Here is a 27,548-nt window from a genome sequence, read left to right on the forward strand (position 1 = left end):
CTAAACCAGAGTACCTGCTGTTACAGTGCTGCCGAGCCGGGGTGACACTTTGCAGGTGCCTTGCTGCTGTGCCTCCCTGTGCCCTGAAGCCTGCTACAGTGGAACTGGCCTGATCCATCCACCAGGTGCGGAGAAATTGCCTATGTCCTGTTTGGGAACCAACGCTGTAACTTCAGCGCTGAAAGCTGCAGAACTGCACAACTGCCGCATTTGAACCTGCAACTGAAGTGGACTCACAAAGTTTGGTCCGGAGTGCACCAGAGGTCGGTGAGTACTAGCAACCCTTACCGGTGGCCCGTAGCACATCCACCTACTTTTACGCACGAGTGTCCCCTGAGGGACACACTCCTTTCTACAGATAGCCTGAGTTATCGAACAATTCCCAACTCCTGGAACATGTTCTGCCCTTTTGGGAGACCCTCCACGAATAGTGAAAAATGTATTCTGCATCACCTCACACACCTTCCTGAACTGCTACAGAGCCTACAAGAGACCCTGGTTTTGCTCTTCTGCACTATCGCGTCCACCAGCACCTGAAAGTACATTTGAGCACTAGGCTCCTCTCAACGTAGGGACTGGACTGCCTTTCAGTTAGGTATTGAACATTGCAGAACTGCCTAAAGATATTTCGCACTGCTTGCTTCCTTCCCTTGTAGGTTGTGGACCCATTCTGTGCGTTTAACCCTTTAGCCCACTTGGAATTGTATATATGTATTTTAACAGGATTGTGTTGGTTTAAAAGTATTACTATTGATTATTACTTTGTATTGAAACCCAAAGGCCTTGAATACATGTATTTGTATTTTTAATATATATATACACCTGACTGGGAGTGATTTGTACTCTGTGTGCTCATTGTGGGCCTTCGATCACCCTCACTCCTGAGACCTAGTCTTGACCGCCACCAATGCTATCTTGATTGTGATGACTTGTACAGAAGGTTACCCTGTTCCAAGAAACTAGGCTGGCCTCCTGAACCTCTGCCCACCAGGACAGAATTAAAAAATAAATCTTAACAGATGCTTTGTGCAATATGAAAGAGTTACCTATAGAGATAACATATCCAAAGACAAAAGGAAACCTAGTTTCCCAGTACTGACAGTCTGAAGGATTAGTCAGTTTTACAATGAATTAGAAAGGCCAAGGAAGCAAAGGTGCAAGCTTAACTTCTCTGTAAAAAGTCAGGGTAAGGTTTTAAGCAAAATGTTTTGGAGTCCAGAGAATATGGAGGAAAAGTTGCCTCACATCAAAACTTTCCGAACACTGCCTACACTGCTTATTGCTCTTTTGGGCTCAAAGTGGTACATTCATATGCACTGTAATAATCTGAAGATGCCCTGCAGGGGGGAGCTAGGTGAGACCTGTCTATTCACTGTCGGGCAATAAGAGTCTAAATGAGCACTGAAGTAACTGCATTTTTAAATTAAAAATTAAACTGCTTTAATGTGACAATGGATTCCCAGACTGACAACAGAGAATATCCTTGCAGCATGTGCATCTATGAAAGATGCCAGTGCTGTAGAACAGGAGTTACAGGTAAGTAACTTATTCTTTTTCACATACATTAGTCTATTTCCCATCCACATTTTTATGTTATGTTTTGTTTGACTATTAATAGTGCACATTTGCACAAATGTGTTCTTGTGGCTTAAGTGCTAAGTATGCATTTGCTTGTATTGCTCAAATGAAAGAGTGTGTTGAAGTAGTCTTTTAACATCCCAATATGTTTTGTTTCAGAGTTTTCTAGTTTGGGGAGCGCTTTCCAGACTTTCAAGGATCAGCTCCATCTGTCGGCTGGTGGCCGAAGCCATGGCACATTTGAGTGGGTGGATGGGATGCTGGTACAAGCCCTGCAATCTGGTGACTGGCTACTCATGGACAATGTCAACTTTTGTAGGTATGTAAAAGTCAAAGAGTTGAGATTCTTGTATGGGATACAGATGTGTTTCTCAGCAAATTTCCTACATGACCTGATTGATGGCTGAAAATAGTTTCCCTCTTTCTCAATTTGTTTACCTCCACATTGTGTGTGAGGCTTGAATGTATTCAAGGGCAGATCTGGTGCTTGCATATATCCACCACTGTGACTTACACCATACACTAAAGCAAAGCTTTTGATGTCCTGCCAACAAACTATATTGCTTGTGGTCTTAGATTGTATTGTAAAATAGACTAATTGTTACGCTACGCTCACCTGGTTCTCACAGAGGCGTCGATCTGAACTGGACAGCTGCGGTCTCCACCAATGGGACGCGTAGGGCCGAGATGACGGACTGGACTGGCCCACCTAGCTTCGTTTGCTTGGCCCGTAGGAATATTCTTCTGCAAATGGAGAAAGGGAATTAACCATCCGTGGAGTTGAACGTAAATCCCCCACCCCGCTGTTCTCCCCACAGATCACCTTTGATGTCCCCTCTTGTAGTCTCACCTGATGGTTTGAAAAGATGAGCTCTCCATCCTGCATTGAGCGCAGGGGCGCGTTGATAACCAGTTGCTTCACTGGCTCGAAGCAATTGGTGAGTTCCAGAACAATATTGACTCCGAAAAGTATGTAGTTCGTAAGAGTTCACATGTCTGACTTTCACTCTTGTCCGATTTTCACTCTTGTCCGATTCCTTGCAGTTTGCAGCTTGACCCCAGTGAAGAGTTCCTCGTGGTAGCTGACGAAGTTCAAATAAGGATTTGGCTTCTCCTACACAGTTCAATAAAATAAGGGCCGAATGTAACCTGTTGCTTACTCCCTTATTCAGGTGTGGAGAGAAAATGTGAAGTTCGGGAATAATGCCTCCTGCGGTAAAATTAGGTAAGTCTATTGTGGTGAGAAGAGTTCCCCTTGTTTGTCCCTTTGTCTCACCTTGTTGTCCTTTTGTTCCCCTTAGGGGCCGAGGTATGGCGAGGATGCAATGGAGACTGTGCCGACCCGTGAAGAGGAATAGTACCCCCGGCGGTAATTAGGTAATTCTATGGGGGTAGTTACTATTGCCTCTGTTTATTCCCTTGGCTCCCCATTGCTGTTCTTGTGTTCCCCTTAGGTACCAGAGTGCGACGGGAACGTCCCGAAGGATGCAGTGCATCGTGAGGGTGCTGCGAAGGCCGGTGAGTTCAGCGCGGCACTGCAGCAGGCGAGGCGGCACACATAAAATGCTTCTTTCTTCCAGCTCGAATGCTCGGTGGTTACGGAATTCAGGTAAGGATCGAAGTTTTTGCTCTTATTCTAACCTCTTCTCCTTCTGTTCCTCCCTTTTTCTAGGAGCTGCAGACTCGAGGTGGACGTGGCAGAAGACTGGATGCAGGCTTGTAGACACGGTGAGCGTTACGCTGCTGGATGCAGAATAACGCAAAGCGTGTGCTGCTCTTCGGGCGTGGTTTAATTAGCCTCCAAAGTAGTCCCAGGTAAGTATTCCTCCCCAGCCCCACTCGAGTAAAAAATAGTCCCTAGGTAAAATAGTCCCTTCCAAGCCTCATTTGGCTTGGAGCTCTTCAGCATGGTCTGCATCAGGTAAGCTTGCAGCATGGTCTGCATCAGGTAAGTTCTACTCTATGAACATGGCGCCAGGACTGACTCTCCATATGAGCCTGGCGCCATAGGCGCCAGGACCGCACCCAAACAGCCCCTAGCAGGGGTTTTTGGGCTTGCTCAAAATAGCTTGATGCCTGCTTCCGGGGTTGCTGGACCTGGTCTGGTTCCCCGAGGGTAGGCATCATGACACTAATTTAAAAGTTCTAATTGTGTTTAATTACAGCGTATTTCAACTTTCTCCAGCATGGGGTCTTGCATGGAATCACATGCTCATGAATATTACCAGCCGTCGGGCTGGGAATCCTCGGTAAAAGAAAACCAGTTTCATTTCTGAACTGTCTTTCTCCTAAACACCAATCACTGAGCTCTCGGTCATACTGCCCCCAGCCAATGACTGCCCTCTACCTAAGCCCCTCCTCTGGCAGCCATCTTCAGATTTTTACTGCACCTTCAAGTGTTGGGAGTCCTCGTGCTTAACTCTCAAGCTTTTACTGCGATTTTCTCGTTTTTGGAAGAGTTTACTATTTTCGGTCAGTCTAGCTCCATCGATCATCCTTCGGATTAACAAGGGCCCGTTTTTCGCATTCTTCAACGCCCCTCAAGGGCGGTTTTCGTTGAGTTTCTTTGTGGAAGCTTCCAGAAGATTCTTCAGGCCTACACCGCGTGGATCATGTCGGACCAAAAGGATTCCCCTTCCAAGCTTTGCTCCGACTGCTTTTTCTGGAGTGTGTATATGGGTGACAAACATTCCCAGTGCCTGTACTGCCTGTACCCAAGGCATAAGGAGGAGGATAGTGCGTTTTGCCGTGATATCTCGAAACACACATTGAAGGATCGGTGTAAACGGCTGGAAGAGTGGCTGCAGGCCAAGGCCTCTACACCGGGTGGTTCCCAGGAGCATGCCTCTCCCAGATCAGGGAAAGCTGAGCGGGCTTCTAAGTCCTTTGAGGGCGCCCCTCCCGTGAGGGTCCAACAAAAGGCCAAGCACTGCGAGTCCGCTACTGTCGGGGGCGCCACTGCAGCGGGCTCCTCGACAGACACAACGCTTTGGATATCCCCTGCTGCATCGGTCTCCATTCAACTCTCTGTATCTTCATCCAAGAGGAAATCTGATCACCCGGGCAAGCTGAAGGTGGCCCCGGAGACGACCAAGGAGAAGACCAAACTGGGTACGGTGTCTGGGCTGCCCTCGACAGTGAAGGCCAAAGGAGAGACCAGGCCTCCGACCCGACCCCTAAGACCAAGCAGAACAATAGTCCTCTGCCCCAGCTGCTTGTCCCTGTACCACTGCTGCCACCTAGATATCTTTCAATGGACATTCTCGCCACCCTTCATACACTTGTATTTGGGATATAGAAGAGGATTCCGGCGACCCCGCTCTCCCTGCGGCACCGACCACTTCACTGACGGGGGAAACACCATTCCAAGAAGAGAAGGCACCAGTCTCCTCCTTCTCTGCCACCCCCTACAGGAGAGACCGAGTCGGACATAGCGAAGAGGACGGGCAAGGACAACAACGGTAGGACGGGGGAACCTCCCGTTCCTCTGCCCAGATTCTCTCCGCCGGACGAGATAGGATTGTTCCACGTGATGATCTCCAGAGCATCAGAGCTCTTCCAGATCGCACCAGAGGAGAAGGCGGACTTCTTATAACACCATCCTTTCAGTCCCGCTCTTGGATGTCATCTGGGATGAAGGACTGGCTCTCATGAAGAACCCTTCTATGGCCCCAGTGAAGAGGGACCGCCTAGAGGAGAACCACAGGGTGCTGGACACTGCGCCTCCGGACTTGGTGGTCTCTGCAGCGGCCAAGAAGTCGTCATTGGGCTCTATCTTCGGCAGCGTCCACCCCTCCTGACAACAAGGGGAAGAAAGTGGATTTGATGGTAAGGCGAGTTATCTACTCTGCAGCGACGACCATCAAGGCCGCCAACGCCCTCGCTATCGTAGCACGCTCCCACTAGGAGCTGTGGTTAAAGCTTGCACCTCTGCTGGACTTTCTCCCTGATGATTGATGTAAGACATGCCCTTTGACATAGACAATCTTTTCGGGAAGGCTGTGGATGAGTTGCTACAAGCCATCAAGGCCGGACACAGACGGCACGTGCCCTGATCATGCTGCAGCAGCAACGCCAGTCCTTTTGGTCCTCAGGAGGCAAATCTCCCTGATCTTCGAAGGGTAACGGCAGGGGCTCCTCTTCTTACCGCCAACCCTACTGCGCCTCAGCCCAGGAAACCAACAGGGGCTGCTCCCAGGCCTTCAGAGGAGGACGCCATCGTCTGCAGGGACCCCAAGCCGGCCCGTCGACCTCCAAGCAAGAATGAAGCGGCAGGGACGTCGGGTCCCCACCCGTGCACCCTGGTGGGAGGCCGGCTGGCGAATTTAGTAATTGTGTGGAAGACCATCTCCACCGACCGTTTGGCTGCTGGACACTCTCCCAAAATACCACAGTTGGCCTGGCGGGAAAACGTCCCTCAGCTGCTGCTGGAGGCCATGCTAAAGAAAGGGACGATAGAGCTAGTACCAAAGCGACATCAGTGTTCCGGAGTTTATTCAAGGTACTTCCTTGTGCGAAAGACCAGGCGCTGGAGGCCCATTCTCGATCTACGATGACTAAAGAAATACATAAAGTCCCAAAAGTTCTGATTGGTCACTCTTCAACACGTGCTCGGACAGCTACAAGAGGGAGACCTTCTGTAGTCGTTGGATCTGGAGGATGCGTACTTCCACATCCCCATTCACAAAGGACACTGCAAGTTTCTGTGCTTCGTTGTTCAGGGGAAGCATTACCAACTCAAGGCCCTTCCCTTCGGGCTGAAATTGGCGCCCAGAGTCTTCACCAAGGGCCTGGTTCCGGTGGCAGCCCATCTGCCACTGTAAGGGATCCATGTCTACCCTTACTTGGTCGATTAGCTCATCCGGGCCGAATCGGGAGATGTCACTGTCGACCATACAGTGAGAACAGTCCGCCTGCTGATGGATCTGGGGGTCTCGGTGAATTATGCAAAGTCCTGCTTGATTCCATCACAGGACGCGTTGTTCCTGGGATCTCGGCTAAACACAGTGTCATGCCTTGCGTCGCTGTCGGAAGAGAGGGTAGCAGCCGTTCTGGGCAATGTGCAGCGGCTGTTGACTCTGAAGATCGCCACAGTGAGGGCCATCAAGTCTCTGCTTGGCTTGGTGTCGTCATGCATTAACCTCATCCGGCTCTGAAGGTTACGGATGCCCCAGCTGCAGGAGTTCCTAAATGCCCATTGGATCCAGGTGTCTGGAAGCTTCCAGGACAAGATCGCTCTCGACGAGGGGTTCAGGAGACGGTCACAACGGGCGCTTCAGTGGAAGGATGGGGAGCCCACACCGGAAGTCTTCACGCAAGAGGCCTGTGCCAAAGTAGAATACGTTGCATATCAACGTTCTGGAGCTGCAGGCTGTATTTTGGGCCCTTAAATTGTTCCTGCAGTCTCTCAAGGGCAAGGTTGTGCAGGTCTTTACGGACAACACCACGACTGTTTTACATCAGGAAACGGGGGCGCCAGATCCCCAGTGCTCTCCAAAGAGGCGCAGGACTTATGGCACTGGGCCATCTCCCGGGGATGTTCCTCATTCCTTTTCGTCTGGCATGAGTAAAGAACACGGTTGCCGACTCTCTGAGCAGGGAGCTCCGTTCTTGCCAAGAGTGTGAACTAGTGGAGAATCTTTCCCTCAGATGGGGCAATTCCCAGATCGACTTGTTTGCAACAGTGTTAGGGAGAATTCTCATAAATGTGCTAATTCCCTTCACCTTAAAGACCCTCAGCAACTTTGCTGGATTTTGCAGACTTGATTCATTTACCTGGAAAGAGTGAGCCTTTTTTCCCACTCTTTCATGTATTTTGATGTGCGTTTTACTCTTGTGTTCTTTGATTATGGAGTTTTAGTTAACTCCATACGCATCATCTTTTCATGTGTGTTACACAGCACCCTCAGTGCAGTGACACAGGGATGTCTTTTAGACGTCCAAAAGGTTTAAATACCTTCTCTGGGATAAACTGTTTCCCAGACAATGTAAGGTTAAATTGACTTTACTAGTCTTTTTAAATTCCTAGACCCAGCACACACTATCTTCCTATAGAGTGCTGGAGGGGTTACCTGGTATCCCCTGTGTCTAGAAACGCATGTAGCAATCAAATGCTTCCCTTTTCTATCGAAATGGCTGTTGGCCGTGGTTTTACAATGATTTTTCCCGACCTCGAACACCGGTAGCTAAAAATCAGAGGCGCCATGTTTTTCAAGATGGCGCCTTAAGACCCTTTGTTTAAACGGGTCCTGGTCTTCTTTTTTCGCTGTTTCTTTTTGGAAAGGTCCTTCTAGTGTTTGTCTCTGCGCACCAAACTAGGTTTGGTCCCTTTGTTTCTATGCCTTTGGCGGGCTTCAGGACTGAAGACCGCCTCTGGCGTCTGAGTGTCTGGAGTGGGCAGGAAGTGAGGGAGGTGCCCGAAACTCCCTGTGCTTAGTCTCCTAGGGGACCCAAATGCACTCTGGCGTAATTGGCTGGCTGACTGTCCGGCAAGGACGGCCAACCTGCTGGGTGAGTGGCAGGTAGGCTAGAATGAAATGGGGAAAACTGCGAGTCTCTTGGACTGGAAGGCAGAGTCGCCCACTGGAACGAAAGAACCGAAGACGAGCTGCAAGAGGACGGCGGCTGCAACTCCCGGTGCAACCCTGCTGCAGGTGCGAATCGCCAAGTTCATCTCGACAGAGAAGCCCCTTCAAGGACAATTCTTCCTTTGAGTTGGTGGGACCAATCAACTCATAAGCCACCTGGATACCATTCTCTGCGATGGTTAGGATTAACCAGGGGGGGAAGGACACCAGCTTGTGTGCTTGATGACAACTACTCGTACCGAAGATCTTCCATTTTTCCAGCTTGTTTGACCCGTCCCTGTGCAGTGCAGGAATCCACCGACGTCCTCTCTTGTCCCCATGAGTGAGGCTCAGGAACAGTGAGATCTGCAGCAACTGCCAGGAACCAATGTCTTCAGCTGCATCTTTTTCTTCATACTAAGGTACTGTGCCAACCTTTTTGAGAGAACTTGCCTCTTGCGGTGATAGTTTGTGATACTTTCCCAATTTACAGGCCTAATTAGCTTGTAACCCAAGATATGATTCTTTTTCATACTAACTACTTCTGAGAACATTGGCAAAGACTTTACCATTTACTATAAGAACTGCCCTTTCCTATCCAAGACACTAGCCCATTGACTTTGGCCTAGGCCTATTGAACGGAATCAAGTACTCTCGTGTACTGAAACTATTTGCACTGCCTACGGAAAGTATTTGTGATCTATTCTATTAACTTGTGCCTTTTTACTCCTGCAAAGTAACTGTGACATGCCATTTTGCTCCCATTTCAGGGGAGCGTAATTTACTCAAACGTATTGGTTTGATATTGAAGTATATTTGTGTATAATATTAAGTTGCCTCCTTCTAGTGAATGTTTTCTAAATGATTGTGTTATAAATTAATAAGTGTTTTACCAAGAAACCTTGAGTGTGTCTACTTGAACCACTGTGATTGTAAAACCCATGGGGAAAGGACTCCAGCATGAGGCAGACAAGACCTGTAAAACCACTGTAACATCCTTGTACTTCTCATTCTCTCTTGAGATCAGCCTTGCTGCTCAGCTGGATACCACAAACTGTGTAGTTTAGACTTATACCAAAGGTTGGTTTTGTTTACACCTGTATTCCTAATTGTATGTGGTGGTCCCAGAGGGTTTTGCATGCAATTCTGCCTAACAGACGGTGACAAACACCAAGTGCCGGAGGTTTGCCAGCAGGTTGCCCCAGCAGGGGAGCATGGGGAATGCATTCTCGTTCACTTGGAAAGGCCTCTTTCTGTATGAGTTTCCTCGGTTGCCTTTATTACATCAGTCAACTCGTACGGTACTGGTGCCGGGTGATCCTCGTCTCACTGGAATGGCCGAGGCAGATCTAGTACCCGGACCTTCGCAGCACGGGTCAAGCTGCCAGTGGTTGAGGATCTTATCGCCAGGGAAGGAGGCGCCATTCTTCACCACGATCAAGGGTCTCTGAAGCTGAAGGCCTGGCTCCTGCAGCGCTAGGCTTCGGTGGCTACGATCTCTCTGCGGACTGCCAGGAAGTTCTTGCCAAGGTTAGAGCATCGTCTACGTTGAAATGCTATGGACTAGAGTGGAATAGATTCGCTATTTGGTGCAGTTCTCAGAAGATTAACCCTCTGAGGGTCACGGCCCCTCAGGTACTTCCATATTTGCTGTCGTTGGCCAAATCGGGGCTGGCTCATGCCTCTATCAAGGTTCATCTGGCGGTTATCTCCTGCTACACCAGATCCCTAGGACGACCCTCCTTGTGGTCCCACCGGTTGGTCAAGGAATTCGTCAAGGGACTATTCTGCTTGTTCCCGCCGGTGAAGGCTGCTGCCCGGGCCTGGGAGCTCAATGTGGTGCTTACTTGGCTCATGAGACACCCGTTCGAGCCTATGCATTCTGCTCCACTCAAGTTGGTCGTGAAGAGACCCAAGCACTCCAGTGCTCAGCTGAGGTCCACCATCTTGGAGTGGCAGGCCCCACAAAGGAAATGCAGGCGAGAAACCACAATGCCTTTCCCCAACAAAAACGCTTCCCCACAGGCATATTAAATTTGCATGGTGGATCGCTGCACATATCACGCTAGGAATTCGTTTTTTGATGTAATAAAGGGCGCAATCGTGGACAGTGTCAAAATGCTCCAAAGGTCAAGTCTCTCCAGCAGTAAATGCAGGGGAAGTGTGGAGATCCAGCGGGTGAAGAGAAGGTGGCAGTCTGCTGCTCCATGCTGTGCTGCCATTGCAGACAGGCAGATGAAGGAAGTGAATGCAAATCTGGCCGAGGGCCACGAGTGGGCCTTTGGTGGGAGGGCCGGCCAAGCCTGCTGTCTTGCCATTGTCTGATGTGAAGGGAGACCAAACCAATCGGGGACCATAGAAGGGAAGAGCCGCAAGCACTCCTGTGCTCAGCTGAAGTTTGCCATCTTGGAGTGGCAGGCCCCACTAGGAACTGCAGAAGTAGAGAAACCAAAATGCCTGGATGACCCGATGCGTGGTGGCTGCAGGTCACGGGCGCTTGGAGACGGACCAGGTCACCCTCAACCAGGGGTTCCGACAAGCTCTGCGATGGTGGGGAGTGCGCCCACATCTGATGCAGGGAGCTCCTTTTCAGATCCCACCGCAGCAGGAAACGGTCACCACGTATGCTTCTTTGGATGGGTTGGGGGTGCGGGGGGGGGCTCATACTGGACATTTGTATGCCAGAGGCCTCTTGCTGCTGGAGTACAATGTCCTTCACATCAACGTCCTTTAACTTCCGTGCAGTCTTCTGGGCCCTTAAATCATTCCTGCCTCAACTGCAGGGAAGGTGGTGAGGATCTTCACGGACTACACCACCATCATGTTCTAGATCTGGAATCTGGGCGGGGTCGCGCTCCCCGGCGCTCACCCTGGAAGCTCGGTCCCTTTGGCACTGGGCCAGTCTTCAGAATATGTTCCTCGTCCCATTTCACCTGGCAGGCACCAAGAACACCATTGCTCGCTCGCTCAGCAGGGAGCTGCGGCCCTGCCACAGTGGGAGCTTCATCAGGATCAAGAATCGTTCCTCTTCAGCAAGTGGGATGAACCACAAATGGACCTCTTTGCAACGGCAACCCACTCCAAGTGCCAGAGGTGTGCCAGAGGTACGCCAGCAGATTCCCTCAGCCGAGGGGCCTGGGGATGCCTTCTCGTTGCCTTTGGAGGGGCTGTTTGTGTATGCCTTTCCTCTGATCATGCTCCTGTGATCAACACACTCATTGCAACACATGTCATTGTAGGTTGATCCTCATCACTTCAGAGTAGTAATGGCAGATCTGGTACACGTACCTGCTCAGTCTGTCAGTTGCTCCATCCATCTGGCGTCCTCCACTTCCCGATCTTCACTCCAGAGAATACAGAACAGTACTGCACCATGACCCAGCGACACTGAGCCTCACGTCCTGACTCCTGCAGCCCTAGAGTTTGGGCATTGCTCCCTGCTACTGGAATGCAAGAAGATCTTGTCCAAGGCTAGAGCGTACTTGTCGTGCTACAGCCACAAGTGTAAACGCTTTACTGTGTTGTGCAAGACTTCGAAGATTACTCTGCTGCGAGTCACCGTTCCACAGCTCCTTCCGTATCTACTTTCCCTGGCCAAAGCTGGCCTGGCTCACGCCTCGATCATGGTGCATCTGGCTTCCATATCTCCTTACGCCAGGGAACCTGGTAGGCCATCGCTGTGGTCGCACATGCTTGTCAAGGAGTTCCTCAAAGGCCTCTTCAGGACTTTTCCACCAGTGAAGGCTCTGCTCCAACTTGGTAAGTCAACGTCGTTTTGACTAAACTCATGGGGGGCCCCCTTTGAACTAATGCTTTAAGCCCCTTTAAAGTTTCCCTCGTGGAAGACTGCTTTCTTGGTGCCCATCACCTCGGCCAGGCGGGTCAGGGAGATCCAGACCCTCTTGCAAGCAGCTGTACTTGTCTTTCCACGCTACAAGGGTGGTGCTGCAGACCCGACACACTTTTATGCCGAACGTTCCTTCAGAATTCCATCTTAACAAGTCTTTTGTTCTGCTCGTCGTCTTCCGAATCCTTCTGCGTCGGTCGAATGGATGCTGCATTCGCTAGACCTTGCTTGTGCCTTGAAGTTTTATGCGGCATGCACAAAGGGCTTTCGTAAGACATCTCAACTAGAGGAGAAATGCCTTTTTGAGGTTAAAGCAAAAATGCATTTCTTTTTTTACAGAGGATTCCCAGTTTGACGCTGTTGAATATTCAGGAGTATGTGAATCCATGCCAGAGCCACGCTGGAGAACAGTAGTTACAGGTAAGTAACCCATTCTGTCGTGTATTTAGACTTTGATCTGGCATTGACCAGGCTGCAGTGTATCTTTTTGTTTTCTGGGCCGCTTGTGGTTGGACAGTGGTGTTGGTTTGTTGAGTTGATATGTATTTGTTTTTCTATTGGATTTTGTATTGATTTTGTTAGTTTCTTGACTGAGTAGGTCAAGAAGTTTGTGTTTTGGATGGATTGTTTTCTTCTGGGGCGTCTGCCAGCTCGCATTGATTCTTTGGTGTCTCACCACTTTTTTGGTATGAAAGGTGTTGAAGTTTGTTCGTTCATTTGTGTTTGTGTATTTCACGGCCATCTGTTGTGTTTCTGGCATTCCTCTTTGTGTTCTTGCAATGCTAGTGGTTGGTTGTGCGTGTTGGTGGTAGGTTGATACCGCGATAAGTAGTGAGATTTGGTCCAGGAAAGGGGCTCTCTTCCAGTGGGTGGCTAGGTGTGCATTTTCTTGGTGTTAATTGGCTTACAGGTGTGCTGTTTTGAGATGGTTGGCCTAGTTCCATTTGATTTGTTCCTTATTGGTTATTACTTATGCGTCATTCCTGGTACAATGCTTTTTTGTGTTGTACTTGTTGCTTGGGGGCTGGGGTCTCTTGTTTGTGTATTTTCAATCCGTTTGGTGGATCTGTTTTTTCCTGGTTCGTTCTTTCTCCTCACTGTGTTTCTCTTCGCTGGGCTGTGTTTGGTTGTGCTGTTCCAGCATATTATAGGGCAACTGATCCCAGTGTCCAGGCTGTCGCAGAGGCTAGGGTATTTTAGTTGTCAAAATGTCTCGTGGATAAGCCTATCCCTGTTGCAAACCTTATCCCTGTTGAAAAATCTTGTCCCAGGGGCAGATCTCTGTTTTGTGGGCAGAACCCTATCCAAGAGGCGGGGCTATTTTTGTGGATGAACTGTCCCCAATGTAGAACTGTCCTAGGGGTAGAATGTCCACTTTTCGAGATTATCTTAGGTGGAGACTACCTAAGGTGAAATTCTATTCAAGGGGTTGAACTATCCCTGGGGCAGTTGTAGTGCTTGGATCCTGTGATGGGAAGGTTTTGCAGTGACAGGATCTCCAATTGGTAAGTCCTCAATCTGTTGAGGCCTCCTTGTCTTGGGATCCCGCAACAATGGTGCTTTTATATAGGCAAATTGGTCAATGTGGCTTTAGTTTCCTAATGGTTTGGGCTCAGTTTGTAAGGGCCTTGTAGAGGTGTCTGGTTTACAGTGGCGAAAGGGTCTCTTGGTGGTTGTATAGCAGTCTGTCTTGTGGTGCGTGGGAGCTCCGGCTTGACAGTGGTTTGGTTTGAGGTGGGAGTTTGAGTGTTGCCAGAGCTAGCAGTCAGAGGTGTTCTAAAAGTCTGAGTTGCTGTTTGGTTAGGCTTAAGATGTGGCGATCTCTAGGAGATGTGCTGTAGTGAGTGGAGAAATCTCACAATGGTGAAATCTCATGTGGCTGTTCCCCCACCGTGGCACAATTAAGAGTGAGTCTAACCGCACAGCGGTTGAATTAGAGGTGATTCAGCGCACTTTGGCAAAATTGAATGTGAGGGGGAGAGGATCAAAGTGGCAGAATGTAGGCAAAGTGCAGGATTGGCAAGAGCCTTGGGGCAAAGTTCAGGGTCGGGTGACTCAGAGCCTTTTAAGTTCAGAGTGTACAGGATCTGACAATAGCAAAATTCAGAGCGACGTGTCCATCAGTGTAATGATATAAATCAGCAACTCGTTGCGAAGTACAAAGGTGACAGTTTTGCTTAGAATTCAGAGTGACCGTCAGTGGTGGAATAGGAGTTAGGAGGTTCACATCGATTAAGTTCAGTGTGATATAATCTGGTGGTGTTTAGAGCAGCAGAGCTCTTTGGATTTGACGTTGCAGCAGTTCTGTGGTCGATGTATCTGTACTTATGGCAGAGGCACCTACAGTGGTGGTAATCTAACTGGACAGGCTGCCTGGGGCATTGTGACACCTGAATCCCTTCTGTGTCAGGGTATTCTGTTAGACAAGCATAGAGCACACTGTTACTTGCTTGGCAGAGTAATTTGAAGTGTGTCTACGTGTGCCATTGATAGTTCATATGTATGACCTAGGTTCGACGAACAAAAAGCAGTTAAATGGAAGGATGAAAAGGACTTGTACACAATGCTATCCTTTGGAGGAGACGGGGGGGGGGGGACTAATGCTTTGCCTTTACTTACCCCCTGACTCTGATTTTCCCATGTGACTGGATGGGTCAACTGGGGGTAGCTGGAGGTTGGATTTCTCAATGTTGGTTCTGGTTAGAGGTGCCCAGAAACTGCAGGTGCAAGGATTCTTCTTGTTGGTTGAGTGCAACCCTTGTCCATAGAGAAATGCAAGATTCACCGATCCTGCCCTCTTTAGTACTCTACACAGGCCGGGGGAAGACTATTTCCCGCAACGGGCACCGCACACAGCATTCAGGTGTCCTTGCAGTCACAGTTGTAGAAGGGATTCTTCAGGACAGAATCCCTTGAGACTCTGGGGCTGCAATTCACCAGGAAGGGGACCTACTTCATAAGCTGGCTACCACATGTCCTTCTGCAAAGGGTGAACTGCAATGGTTCTTGCGAAGTAGCCCACTGGAGCGCTAGACAGTCCAGTGAGCCTGGTTGGCCCCACCATTCTAGGAGTTGAAGCACCGCACAGGCCCTCGCAGATCAGTTAATCCAACAGGGCTTCATTGGGCCAGACGCAGAATGGTATGCTGGGCCTCTTCGGATTTTCAGTTGGCTGTACCTCTACAAGAAATTCTTGGCTCCAAAGCTGATGTGAAGAAATAGCTGCAGGAGTCAGATGCAGATCCAAAATCCAGCCTAGAAGCAAGTCCAAGCCCGCCAATGCTAAGGATCTGCACCATTCTAACAACAAGTAATAGTCCAAATAGCAACAACTATTGGTTTTACTCATGTCCCACACTCCCTCTCTGGCTCCAAGAATGTGGAATGAGACAGACAGCCACTTCCTATACCATGCACACACAAAGGCACCAATATCAGCTTTACGAGGCATGTGCATGACCTTATATGGGATTTCCTGACTTGGCAAGCCAGGAGGGCTGTTAGGCAAGATTGTATGCATTACCCTTTGGGTGCACTGAACAACCCTGACCACCTGGCAATAGGAACCCAACCTTTGGTATACGTCTGTCTACACAAGTTGGTAGCATGTTGAGCAGCCAGGCTTATCTCAAGAGGGGTCAATGTGAGCTGTAGGGGAGTTGCACAGAGATTCACAGTGACAAGTATTCAAATAAACTCTTACAAGGTTTCTTGATTAAACAATTATTAATTTAAAAGTCAGAGTAAGCCTTCTTCAGAAGGGGGCAATATAATAGTAACTCACAAATACACTCCAAAATACACACTCTTAATATTTCTAAATCAGTAAGTACCCTTTTGGGATGGCGCACACACTTCTACACACCCTGTTGACTTTAGTAACTAGGACACTGTGGACATTAACATATCACTGTTTGCATTTGGAATCAGACTTAGAAGTTTGTCAAAGAGAAAGGTTATTAGGACAAAGCAAAATATCTCACAAATATTCTCAAAGCAAGAAAGTACTTTTGTGTAAAAAAAAAAAAAAGCAAAGTTAGTTAACCCCTTCCTGGAAGGAAGACCAAAAACACTAAGAGGCAGAAGAGTCATCCAGGGAGCCAGGCTAGACCAAAGTCAATTGGGTGAAAGTCTAGGTGTGCTGAAGTACTTCTCAGAGGTAGGTAAAAAGTCTTGCACAATGTTTTTAGAAGTCTTCTAGTAAAGAAGAAATGAAAGCAGGGCCACAAGCTGTTTAGGCTTGTGAAGTAAAGACGCTGTCAGCAACTCTACAGAGCAACAAGTCTCACCAACAGAAAACAAGTTGTTACACGACAAGAGGTAAGTTTTCTTACAGTACCTTTAGGTTGAAGAAAAGTGCAGCAGATGGATTCTGTTCCTGTGCATCTCTGCAGATCCTGTTGTTCCTGGGTCTCAGTCATGGGGACAAGAGCGAGGACGTCTGGGGACACCAGCACTGCAATGGAACGGTCACCGACTGCAACCAGCAATCTTCTAACAAGTGGCACTTCGGTGTTTCAGCTCCTCAGGTCTACCACAAATAGCAACACCGCCATTCCTGGCTGTTGAGTTGACCTTTCCTTGCATCTGGGGTCCAGCACTCTGTTGAGGTGGCTCAGGCTCGGTCAGTCCTGTTACCTGGGAGTCCGGAGGATCTTTCATTAGCTCTTGGCCAACTTAAAAGCAATGCACACGATCTGTTGTGCCTCTCGCATGCTAATCGGTTCCAGAACAACTGCAGTGGAATTTCAACCAGCTCTGAGAGGATGTCCAGATGGCTAACTTTGGAGTTATCTGGTCCCACCAACTCAAGGGGAGAAGTCTTTGCAGGGCTTCTCTAGTCTATATGAATTTGGAGTTTCAGCATAGCAGCAGGGCTTCACCGGGCAAACCAACGGTCCAGGAGTTGCAGCGAGCGTCGTCTTCAAGAAGTTCTTCGGATTCCTTCGCCCAGTGGTTGACTCTGCCTTCCATGCCAAAAAGCCTCACCTTTTATATAGGTTTCTCCTATTCATTCCAGCCTAGCTGTCTGTCACCCAGGAGGGTCAGCCGGCCTATCACCTAAGAGTGCATTTCTATCTCCTAGGAGACTAAGCACAGGGAGTTTCGGGCAGCTCCCTCGATTGCTGCCCCGCCTGACACCCTAGAGCCAGAGGCGGGCTTCACCCGCCAAAGGCAAAACGAACAAAGGGACCGATTTTGATTTGGCGCGCAGAGTAAATCTCAAGAATGACCTTTCCAAAAAGAAATGGCAAAAAAAGACGACCGGGGCCATTTGCGAACGCAGCCCGTGGTAAATGCACACCACGGTAGTTAAAAGTAAACCACTGCCCCAGCCATTCATTGAGGAAAGGGTAACATAAAATGTTACATGAGAAGCTAGACAAAAGGGATACTAAGTAACCCCTCCAGTACCGTATTGTAAGATAGTGTGTTCTGGATCTTGAAAGTTTGAATGTAAGTAAAGTCAATTTCACTTTACTGCTCTTGGAAATAGTTGTTTATCCAAGAGAAGGTATTTAAACCTTGGGGAAATCTGAAAGACTTTCCTGTATCACTGCAGTGAAGGTGCTGTGCGACACAATGTAAAAGATGATGCCAATGGAGTTTTTTTAGACTCCACAACCAAAAGAAACCGAGTTCAAATCACATTAAAATACATTACAGAGTAGAGAAAAAGGGTATCGCTCTCTCCAGGTTAAAAAAAATCAAGTCCTCAAATTCTTGCAAAATTGCTGGGGGACTCTAAGGTAGCGAGGAATTGGCACATTTCTGAGAATTCTCCCTAACAAGGGCCAAACAACAATGTGGGCAAAGAACATTCGAAAATATCATGGCATGGCCATTTTAGGGTACTAGCCACGTTTAGTAACCATATGCAATAAACGCAAATGGGGGCACTAGAACTAAAACAAATGGTAAAAATAAAATTGCTGCAACCCGTCTTTATGCACTTATAAAAGTGACCAAAAAACCCAAGTGTAAAAGATTAGGGTCATAGAGTACATAGTTTCCCAGTACTGATAGACTGAAGGCCTGATAATTTTCCCTATACAAAATGAGCAAAATGCCAGGGGAGTAAAGCTGAAGGCTTCCCATCCCTGCAAACAGTCCGGACAGGTTCAGAAACAAAAGCTAAACATTTTGGCGTACACAAAGCTATTGAGGGAAAGTTGCCAAAAAGAGAAATCTTTCCCAACACCCCATAACAGTGCGAAAAAGAAGTTAAGACGAGCAGAGGGTTTTACTTGCCTCCAAAATATAAGTTCAGGAAGAAGACCGTAGCAAGATGATGGGGTGTCCCATAGAGGTCAATGGGAGGAAAGCAGAGAAAGAAAATATTTCCTAACATATAAGTTACAGGCAGAACACATGCACAACGAATATCATTGTCATGATCTCTGCTTCCAAAAGGTCAGGGTTTTCCCAACTCCCTTGGAAGCAGATTCATAACCCAGGTTCCGAGTGCCAACCAGTCCCAATTGGGACCTTTTGGACCCAGTCCTGGCGCCAGTGGCACCAGGCTCATAAATATGCCCAGTCCCAGCGCTGGAAGCGCCGGGCTCATAATGCTTGGGTGGACTTACCTGCAGCAGACCATGCTGCTTCCTTGCCTGCCAGTTGAGCCTCTGATCCTCTTCTGTTTGGAACTACTTTTCCTGTTGGGTGGGGCAGGAGCCACTCCATAGGTTCAGAACACTGGAACTCTTCTGGAAAGCAGGAACTCTTTTCTTACCTAGGCGTGGCTGTGGAAGGAGACACCTAAGCACTACAGGAGGCTATTTAAACCACACCCGATGGATGAATCTTGCTTTGCATTATTCTGCATCCTCTGCAGCAGAACGCTCATCGTGTCTTCTGCATCGGATCCTGGGCCTAAGGAAAAAGGCTTACCATCCCGAATCCAGTCTTCAGCAACACCTATAAAGACAAGAAAGAACAGGTTAGCATTACGGTCTTCAATGACAGCTCTTCACTTACCTGGGCCATCGGCTGTCACCAACGCCTCGCGCTGCATTCTGAAAGACAAAGGCTTACCTACTCTTCGTGCGCTCTGGAGGTCTTCACACTGCATTCCGGCATCTGAAACACAAAAGCTTACCAACTCTTCGCACACTCCGGAGGCCTTCGGCGCTGCATCCCGCATCTGAAAGACAAAACAAGGTGCGTTTAAAAACATTGGGGAACTTTAATACTCACGTGCCATTACTCCTTTCCACATCTAACCCAGTGGGTATTCCGGCACCCTGCAGCCGCTCCGAACTTGTACCTGCAAAATAAAAAGACAGAGCGCATCGTGAAGCAGGCAACAAGCGCTTACTTACGTGCTTCCAGGCGCTTCTATTCATCACACGGGCTCCATCTTCAACTCACTTCAGCCCGTCATCCACCATCGCCGGAACCCTGCAAAACAAGAGACATCATTACCAAAGACTTTAAAGACATTAGAATTACTCGAAACTTACCGTTCGTGCAGTAAACGACGGACAGCAGTCCTCTGAAGTCAAGAGGCCTGCTCCCCTTATCCAGTGAAGAAACTGGTTACAGCACCCTGCCCCGAGGCAGATGGAGAGCACGGCGTTCACTTACCTAAGGTGAGAGCGTTAACCTTCGGGGTTATACAGGAGAAGAGCAAGGGAAGAAGAGAGAGACATTCAATAACCCAGTTCATTAATCCCATATTTTCTATCTGCAGACATCTTACCCTTCGAGTCAAACATACAGTGCACAGAGATCCAGCCCAAAGAGCCAGCCGTGTGTTACACATCACCTTTGAAATACGGTATACGCCCAGTCAAGACCGGCGCCTCTACGGGAATCAGGTGAGCGTTACAATCATGTTATCAGTTACACGTTTTCTTAGATGTATTCAATGCATGTCCACTGGTCCTGCATTATTTGGAGATGATCAAACCTACCCGACTGTTAGGGAGAATTCTCTGTACAGGCTAATTTCTCCAGCATGGGGTCTGGCATGGATTTACATGCTCATGAATATTCCCCGTCGTCAGGCTGGGAATCCTCGGTAAAGAAAAAATCAGTATCCGCTTCGTTTGTGATCTGTCTTTCGTATTAGTAACCAATCACTGACCTCTGCGTCATACTGACCACAGCCAATGACTGCCCTCTACCTAAGCCCCGCCTCTTGCAGCCATCTTCAGATTTTTACTGCAAGTTCATGTGTTGGGATCCTCGTGCTATTGCTCTCCAGCGTTAGTGCTATTTTTTCACGTTTTTTCTCAAAAAACTTCTATTTTTCGGTCAAAAGAGCCTCGAGCTCCACCGTTCCTTCATCCGATCTACGGGGACCCGTGTCGGATTCGTCTACGCCCCTCAAGGGTGAAGATTTCGTCGAGCCACGCTTTTGGAGGACTCCAGAAGTTTCTCAGGCCCATCTCGGACATGGCCCAGGAGAAGGGAAGCTCGACGCACGGAAAGCTGTTCAGGGTCTGCCCTGGATGCCAGCTTCAGAATGTCTTTGAGGACGAACACTCCCTTTGTCTTTACTGCCTACATGAGGACAACACGCACGTGGAGAAGGACTGTGAGTTTTGCGGCAATATGTCCGAGCGGACCATGAAGGACCGCCATCAACGTCTCGCCAACTGGCTGGAAGGGAAGAGCCCGTCAGGCGAGAAGAAGAAGAAGTCCGAGTGGTCTTCTAAGACCTTTGAGGACGCCCCGGCGACGGGGGTCCAACACAAGGCCAAGCACCGCGAGTCCGCTGGCACCGGGAGCACCGAACGGTCGGGCTCTACGGGCGCCAGGCAGGGCGCACCCTCCCCGGCACCATCAACCACGAGCCAACGCTCTGGTTCGGGTAAGAGGAAGGCCGAGCACCCGGCGAAGCTTCTGGAGAGACCCCGGTCGAGCTCGAAGGCCCCATCGGAGGGGGAGCGGGGCAGTGATCCTCCCCCCAAGGAGAAGGCGGTGAGCGCACCTAGGGTGGTGAAAGCCTTAATCCATCCGGCCAAGGCCTCTATCGAGACAGTCGCGGCGGCCCTGGCACAGCTTGTGGAGGCTACACCAGTGGTGGCGACCTCAGGGCTCAGTCTCCCTGCCACTGCCGAGGAAGTCTTCTTTTATGCCCATCGACAGGACACCCGTGAAACCTCCGACGGAGAAGAAAAAGGGGGGGGCAGGAGGTCGTCGTGGATTCGGCCTTGACCTCTGAGGAAGAGCTGATCGGCGTTGGCGTGGAAGAAGACCAGCCCGTCGGGAGGGACCCCGACGTAGGAGACGACGACGATAACGTCGAGGGTGCTGACGGGGCCCCTGACCGCCCGTCGGACTCCCCTCAACCAGTGCCGCAAGACAACTCGGCAGCCATTTTGTTGGCTATACAGTCCTTATGCTCGGAGATAAGGATGAGACTGCCGTTACCACCAGCGGAGGAACCGCTCCCGACGAGGGACACGGAGCCAGGCCCTTCTGGGAGCCCTCCCCCTAAGAGAAGAAGGATTCATCCTCCTCCTTTTCAGCCATCGCGCCATGTTCAGCCCTCCTCCCCGTCCACGACTCGTGGGGATGATACGGGGACTGACACGGCCGTGACTGGTACGGACGACGAGGTTTACGACGAGGATCTGCCGTCGTCACCTCCCACCCGGGCTTCCCCGCCCGACGAGATTGGATCGTTTCACTCCATGATCGCCAGGGCATCCGAGCTTTTCCAGCTCTGCCCGGACGAGAAGAAGGAAGGTTTCCTTTATCAACGGCGCGAGGCCAAGAGGAAGAAAGTCCTCTCTGTACCTCTACTGGACGATATTTGGGATGAGGGCCTCGCCCTCCTTAAGAACCCATCCACGACGCCGGCTAGAAGGGATCGGTACGAGAAGAAGTACCGGGTCCCGGACGCGGCCCCCTTGTGCCTTCGGGCACAGCCGACCCCGGACTCGGTCATCTCCGCGGCGGCCAGGAAGAAAGCGGGGGGGGGGGGGCGCGGCCTCTATATCGACCTCTCCGCCGGACGGCGAGGGAAAGAAATTAGATACGATGGGACGCAGAGTCATCTCGTCTGCAGCGACGACGATTAAGGCGGCCAACGCCTTGGCTATCGTAGCCCGCTACGACAGGGAGTTGTGGTTCAAACTGGGCCCCCTTCTGGACTTCCTACCGGACGACAAGAGGGCTGAAGCCCTAGAGATCTTGCAGGAAGGAGAGGTGGCGTCGGACCACGCCATCACGATTGCGACGGACATCGCTGACACTGGATTTCGCCAGTTGGGCAACGGCGTGTGCCTTAGGCGGCGTGGATGGCTCAAGGCTACGGACTTCCGTCAGGACGTGCAGACCAGAGTCTTGGACATGCCGTTCGACGGAAACAACCTGTTTGGGAAAACAGTGGACGATTCCCTTCAAGCCATCAACGCAGACACGGAGACGGCCCGGGCTCTTGGGGTTCTCCAGCAACGGCGGCCGCCCTTTCGGAGCAGCAGAGGCAAACAGGGTGCCTCCAAAGGATCCGGCGGTGGATTTTCCACCTACCGTCAAGCGGCCCGTTTGTCGTCGCAGGAAGCTTACAGGGAACGAGGCAAGTCAGGTGGACCCGGTCGTCGTCGCCAAGGAGGACAAGGCGGCAAAGCCTCGTCGAAGCAGGACTGAACCGGCCGTGGGGTTGGGCCCCCACCGAAGCACCCCGGTGGGAGGCCGGCTGGCGAGCTTAGTCAGCGTGTGGGAGTCCATCTCCACCGACCGTTGGGTGCTGGACGCCCTAGCTCAGGGTCACGTGCTCGAGTTTCTAAAGAGGTGCCCGCGCGTCCCCCCTGTGGCCAGGAAAGAACATCACGTCCCTCAACTTCTCTTGGAGGTAAAGGCGATGCTCAAGAAGGGCGCCATCGAGCTCGTCCCAAAGAGGCTTCGGGGCTCCGGAGTTTACTCAAGATACTTCCTCGTGAAGAAGAAGACGGGAGGATGGCGTCCCATCCTGGACCTACGACTGAACAAATTCATCAAGGCACAGAAGTTCCGGATGGTCACCCTCCAACACGTTCTGGGTCGGCTGGAGGAGGGCGAATTCATGTCGTTGTTGGATTTGGAGGATGCCTACTTCTATATTCCCATCCTAAAGGGACACCGAAAGTTTCTCAGGTTCGTGGTCCAAGGGCGTCACTACCAGTTCAGAGCCCTTCCCTTCGGACTGAGGTCGGCACCCAGGGTATTCACCAAGTGCCTTGCTCCGGTGGCGGCGCAGCTGCGCCAAGAGGGGATCCACGTCTACCCCTACCTGGACGACTGGCTCATCCGAGCGAAGACAAAGGAGCTTGTCGTGGAGCACACGGCAAGAACCGTCCAACTACTCACGGACCTGGGATTCTCCATAAACTACGCCAAGTCCCACCTGGTGCCCGCGCAAGACGCACTGTTTCTGTGAGCGAAGCTCAACACAGTGTCGCTTCTGGCCTCCATCGGAGGAAAGGACGAGGGCCATCTTGGGCAAGGTGCAGCGGATGCTGGTTGCGGACGCGGCCAGAGTGAGGTCCATCAAGTCCCTCTTCAGAATGATGTCTTCTTGCATTTACCTCATCCGCCTGTGCAGGCTCCGGATGCTCCCATTGCAGGAGTTCCTGGACGCACGCTGGATCCAGACGGGCAGCTTCGAGGAGAGGATCACACTCGACGAGAGTTTCCGACGAGCGATCTGGTGGTGGGGCACCCGCGCGCATCTGGCGGCGGGCATGGGCTTCCTGACCCCCGGCCACCAGGAGACAGTGACCACGGATGCCTCCCTGGAAGGGTGGGGAGCGCACACTGAAAATATGCACGCGAGAGGCCTTTGGCTCCCGACGGAGAAGTCCCTCCATATCAACGTCCTGGAGCTCTGTGCAGTGTTTTGGGCCCTCAGGTCCTTTCTTCCGTCTTTCAAGGGCAAGGTGGTGAGGATCTTCACCGACAACACCACCACCATGTTCTACATCAGGAAACAGGGCGGAACCAGGTCCCCAGCCCTGTCCAGGGAGGCGCAGGCTCTGTCGCATTGGGCCGTCGCCCAAGGGATGTTTCTGGTGCCGTATCATCTGGCAGGGATAAAAAACACCATCGCTGACTCACTCAGCAGGTAGCTGCGCTCGTGCCACGAGTGGGAACTATGACAGGATCTGGTGGACCGCCTCTTCCGACGGTGGGGCACACCCCAGATCGATCTGTTCGCGACGGCGACGAACTCCAAGTGCCGGAGGTTCGCCAGCAGGTTTCCCCAGCCGAGGAGCATGGGCGATGCTTTCTCGTTCCCCTGGGAGGGCCTGTTTCTATACGCGTTCCCTCCATTGCCATTGCTGATCCGGCTCATCATCCAGCTCAAGAGGTCACGGTGCAGGATGATACTCGTCGCACCTGCGTGGCCGAGGCAGATATGGTTCCCGGACCTTCTGGACTTGTCAGCGTCCCCGTCAATCAAGCTGCCAGTGGACGCGGATCTTCTCCCCAGAGAAGGAGGCGCCATCCTCCATCACGACCCGAAGTCGCTGAACTTACAGGCCTGCCTCCTGCAGCGTTAGAGTTTGGAGGATACGACATACCGGCCGACTGCAGAGAGGTTCTTGCCAGGGCGTCCTCAACTCTTAAATGCTACAGACACAAATGGAAGAGGTTCTCTGTCTGGTGCCACGCACAGAAGATTAACCCTCTACGGATTACGGCTCCCCAAGTACTGCCGTACCTACTGACGCTGGCCAAAGCTGGACTGGCGCACGCGTCCATCAAGATTCATCTTGCTGCGATCTCCCGATACACCAGAACCAAGGGGCGGACGTCTTTGTGGTCTCATCGCCTGGTGAAAGAGTTCATGAAGGGACTGTTCAGATCGTTCCCGCCGGTGAAGGCTCCGGCCCCGGCGTGGGAGCTCAAAGTGGTGCTGGTCAAGCTCATGGGACCTCCGTTCGAGCCTCTGCACTCGGCTCCGTTGAAGTTCTTGTCATGGAAAACAGCGTTTCTTGTGGCCATCACCTCCGCACGACGGGTGGGAGAGATCCAGGCCCTTTCCTGCAAGGCCCCGTACTTGACTTTTCACGACACAAGGGTAGTGCTCAGGACGCACCCCTCCTTCATGCCCAAGGTGCCGTCGGCATTCCACCTCAACGAACCCTTGGTGTTGCCTGTTTTCTTCCCGTCGCCTTCGTTACCGGCTGAGAGGACTTTGCACTCGCTGGATGTGGCTAGAGCGCTGAAGTTCTACCTGGACCGCACGAAGTGCTTTCGGAAGACGTCACAACTCTTTGTGAACTTTGGACCCGTCAATCAGGGGAAGGCTCTCTCGAAGAATTCCATTTCCAGATGGCTCTCCGGCTGTATCATGTACTGTCATCGGTTGGCAAACCGACCGCTGCCTGGCCGTCCGAGAGCCCATTCCACCAGAGCGATCGCAGCTACCACGGCGTTCCTATCTGGTGTGCCCCTGCTGGACATCTGCAGGGCTGCTACGTGGAGGTCGACGCACACCTTCATGAAATTCTAATGTGTCGATCGGGATTCCAGGGAGGAGTCCAGAGTCGGCCAAGCAGTGCTGCGCAACCTGTTCGCCTAAGGTGAGCCTGGTGAGGAGGTAAGAATTGCTTAATGTTGAGTTTGATGTAATGCTTAATGTTGAGCCTTTACCACCTCCCGTGGTTGTGCATGTGTGTACTGCTATGTATTCTTTATTCATGAGCATGTGAATCCATGCCAGACCCCATGCTGGAGAAGGAACAAGTTACTTACCTGTAACTGTTGTTCTCCGGCATGGGTCTGGCATGGATTCACATGCGAACCCTCCCGCCTACCCCTCTGCGGCTCTTCACTTGGTCATACTGCCACTTCACGTGCTACCAAATCTGAAGATGGCTGCCAGAGGCGGGGCTTAGGTAGAGGGCAGTCATTGGCTGTGGTCAGTATGACGCAGAGGTCAGTGATTGGTTACTAATACGAAAGACAGATCAGAAACGAAGGTGATACTGATTTTTTCTTTACCGAGGATTCCCAGCCTGACGACGGCGAATATTCATGAGCATTTGAATCCATGCCAGACCCATGCGGGAGAACAACAGTTACAGGTAAGTAACTTGTTCCTTCCCAAATCTAATGAGTCCCTCAGCAGCTTTGCTGGATTTTTGGGGGTTAATTTGTTCTCCTGCTAAGAGTGAGACTCTTTTTCTCCCACTCTTAGGCATGATTTGAGAATGTCCTTTGACTATGTAATGTGTTTTATGAGCTTAAGGTAATTAGCCTTAACAGAGAATTCTCCCTAACACCAATGCAGCCACTGCTGCCCGCTCCGGCCCCCCAAGCAATAGTCCAGGTGGTTCCGTACCAGGCTCCGGTCATCACAGCTCAGCTGTCGGCTCCCAGCACCCCTCCACCGGTGCCAGACCAACTGGACCCCCAGGTGGACACAGACGAGGAAGAGGACCCCAACACACCGTCATCAGCCAAGGCCTTCCACAAACGTCTTGCAGGGCTGGCAGAGTACCTGGGCCTTTCTCAAACCGAGCTCTAGCAACCCGCAGAGGGGGTCCTCGCTGAAGTCCTCACGCTACGTCCCACAGCTAGAACGGGGATCCCGATGCAGAAGGACGTTGTTGCATTGGCCAAAAAGGGTTGGCTCAAGTCCCACTCGGTCCAGCCAGTAAATTGACACCTGGACGCAACTACAGGCAGATGGAGGTGGATACACTCTTGCTATCCGCCCATCCTCAGCCACACTCCTCGATGATTGCTGCAGCATCACTCTACTCCAAGCCTGTCATACTCGGCCTCCTCATCTGCGGCGTTCCTAGGCAAGATGATGATCTTGGAGGTGTACAGGAAGAAGCTTTAAATCAATGTGTCGCTGAATCTTTGTCAAGCCAACACAGATGCCATGCTGGCAGCCGTTAACCAGAGTCTTTGGCGAGAAATTGCGGATATCCACCCAGAGCTTCTGGCCAGAGCCAATCACGGTTCAAGGCGGGACTGGCAGAGGCCAAGATGGTGGCACAAGACATCAAGGAATCCTCCGTGGCCCACATTGATACCCCTGGCCGGGCCATCTGCATTGCTACGGACATGAAAAGAATGCCCTGGCTCTGTGCTACTAATTTCAACCCAGATACCCAGGAACGCATCTTAGATCTTCCGTTCGAGGGGGTGACCTCTTTCCCTACACCACGGACGAGGAGCTGGATAAAAAGAAAAACGGCTCTCAAACGCCAAAGTCTTTATCCATCTTTACAAAGACCACGCCCAACACATACACCCAGTCACAGCAGGGCTTGGACAAGGGACGTACATACGGAGGGTTCCACAGCTTCCAAGAGTGGAGGTCCAGGCAGACGGACAGTTCGCCGACCCAACATCGCTGCAAGCAACCGAGAGTGGGGGAGGGGAGTAAGGCTTTTTCCAGTCCCCCTCTGCAGCAGCCTCAGAGGGAAAGAAGGCATGGCACGCCCCTTCGGGTCCACATGTCTCCAATGGGGGGGGGGGCGGTGGGCAGGCTTGCTCTCCATGCACATTTCTCGCACCAGAATTTCGTGGACCCCTGGATCCTCTCCGTAGAATCCACGGGGTACCGCCTACGCATCCCAGCCTCGCCTCCCCTCCACTCC

General features: G+C 51.0%; 1 protein-coding gene across 3 annotated transcripts in view; it reads left to right on the forward strand.

Moving 5' to 3' along the window:
- MDN1 (midasin AAA ATPase 1) overlaps positions 1 to 27,548 on the forward strand; it is a 2,688,524-nt gene that overhangs the window by 1,244,622 nt on the left and 1,416,354 nt on the right. For all 3 annotated transcript variants that reach the window (XM_069606482.1, XM_069606484.1, XM_069606483.1), the window contains exon 44: positions 1,738 to 1,897. In XM_069606482.1, the coding sequence (XP_069462583.1) occupies positions 1,738 to 1,897 (160 nt within the window). The remainder of the gene's footprint in view (positions 1 to 1,737; positions 1,898 to 27,548) is intronic.

The sequence above is a fragment of the Ambystoma mexicanum genome, chromosome 4p, assembly GCF_040938575.1.
Source record: "Ambystoma mexicanum isolate Mex_15411 chromosome 4p, UKY_AmexF1_1, whole genome shotgun sequence".
NCBI classification, from domain to species: domain Eukaryota; kingdom Metazoa; phylum Chordata; class Amphibia; order Caudata; family Ambystomatidae; genus Ambystoma; species Ambystoma mexicanum.